General features: G+C 35.0%; 1 protein-coding gene across 1 annotated transcript in view; it reads right to left on the bottom strand.

Moving 5' to 3' along the window:
* Positions 1-538, bottom strand: part of LOC102681428 (nuclear factor 1 C-type) — a gene marked incomplete at its 5' end in the record, with an annotated part of 18,130 nt that extends 17,592 nt beyond the window's left edge. The window contains one exon of the mRNA XM_031511845.1: positions 347-538. Within this exon, the coding sequence (XP_031367705.1) occupies positions 347-538 (192 nt within the window). The remainder of the gene's footprint in view (positions 1-346) is intronic.
* Between the last annotated feature and the right edge of the window lie 666 nt (positions 539-1,204).

Raw genomic sequence — 1,204 nt, 5'->3', positions numbered from 1 at the left:
ATTTATAAAAATAAATTTTTAATTTTTAATATTTTAATATATAATGAAATAAATTAAAATAATAAATAATTAAAAATTAAAAATTTTCCAACAAAAAAATTGCCTCGACAATCTCTCCATTCTTAATTTGATTCTTAATTTTTTAATTTTTTTAATAAGTTCATAAAAAAAAATCAACGATAATTTATAAAAATTAAAGAATTAATTTATAAAAATATTCGTGGAGGATATTAATATATTTTGCATTAGGAAACTTTGAATTAGGTTTGGAATTTGAAAGGGGAAAAATATTATGGAATGTCACATTGTTAAAGTTTTTCTAAAGAGAAATTAGGAGTAGACGTACCTTATCGGCCTGACGCAGGCAGTCGATGCGGCGCATTTTACCCTTCTGATCAGGATTACTAAGGACGCACATGGCCGGCCTCTTCCCCGTTATGCTCAGCACGAAGTCCTCTCTGTACTCCTGCGTGATATCCTTTCGCAACTTGCCCAAAAGCCGCGAGGCCCATTTCTGTTTCACCTCCAGCTTCTCGTTCTGTAACAAATAATTCAGAAATAACTAATTCCTCTTCCCCATAATTCCAATTAAATTTTTCGACTCGAACACGATTTTTCCAAAAATTCACAATGCGAAACGAATTCATATCCTATCATATCCTATTATTTCTGTTTCCAGCTTCTCGTTCTGTAAAAAATAATTTAAAAATAACTAATTCCTCTTTCCCATAATTCCAATTAAATTTTTCGACTGGAACACGATTTTTCCAAAAATTCATGAATAATTTAGGTCTCCATTACCCATCTCTTCCACAAAGGAGAGATAATAATATTTTGATAATTCTCTCTCTTGGACGACAATTAATAAGCTCGGTGAAAAATAATTAATAATTTTTATTAATTATATATCAAGAGTTAGTTCCTCGTAAGAGGTGTGAAAAAAGGAAGAGGTTGAACAACCATTTCTTGGTCACAAAAATCATATCTACGGGGAATGCGTACATCGATGGGCCGCGGATGGCGGCAGCTGTTGATCCGTTGAAAGTTCGGCCAGTTTACAAACTCCGCCCGATGGCTCGGGACCAAAGCAACGGTGACCTCAAACTATTCGTCGGAACGATATGCGGGATCACGTTCCCGTGTGTCCCCTTCCACATACACACCTCCCCCTCTACCGATATCTTGACCTTCCTCCAGACCAACC

This window comes from Apis dorsata, unplaced genomic scaffold, assembly GCF_000469605.1.
Source record: "Apis dorsata unplaced genomic scaffold, Apis dorsata 1.3 scaffold_355, whole genome shotgun sequence".
Classification (NCBI taxonomy): Eukaryota; Metazoa; Arthropoda; class Insecta; order Hymenoptera; family Apidae; genus Apis; species Apis dorsata.
This window is presented reverse-complemented; position numbering and strand designations above follow the sequence as displayed.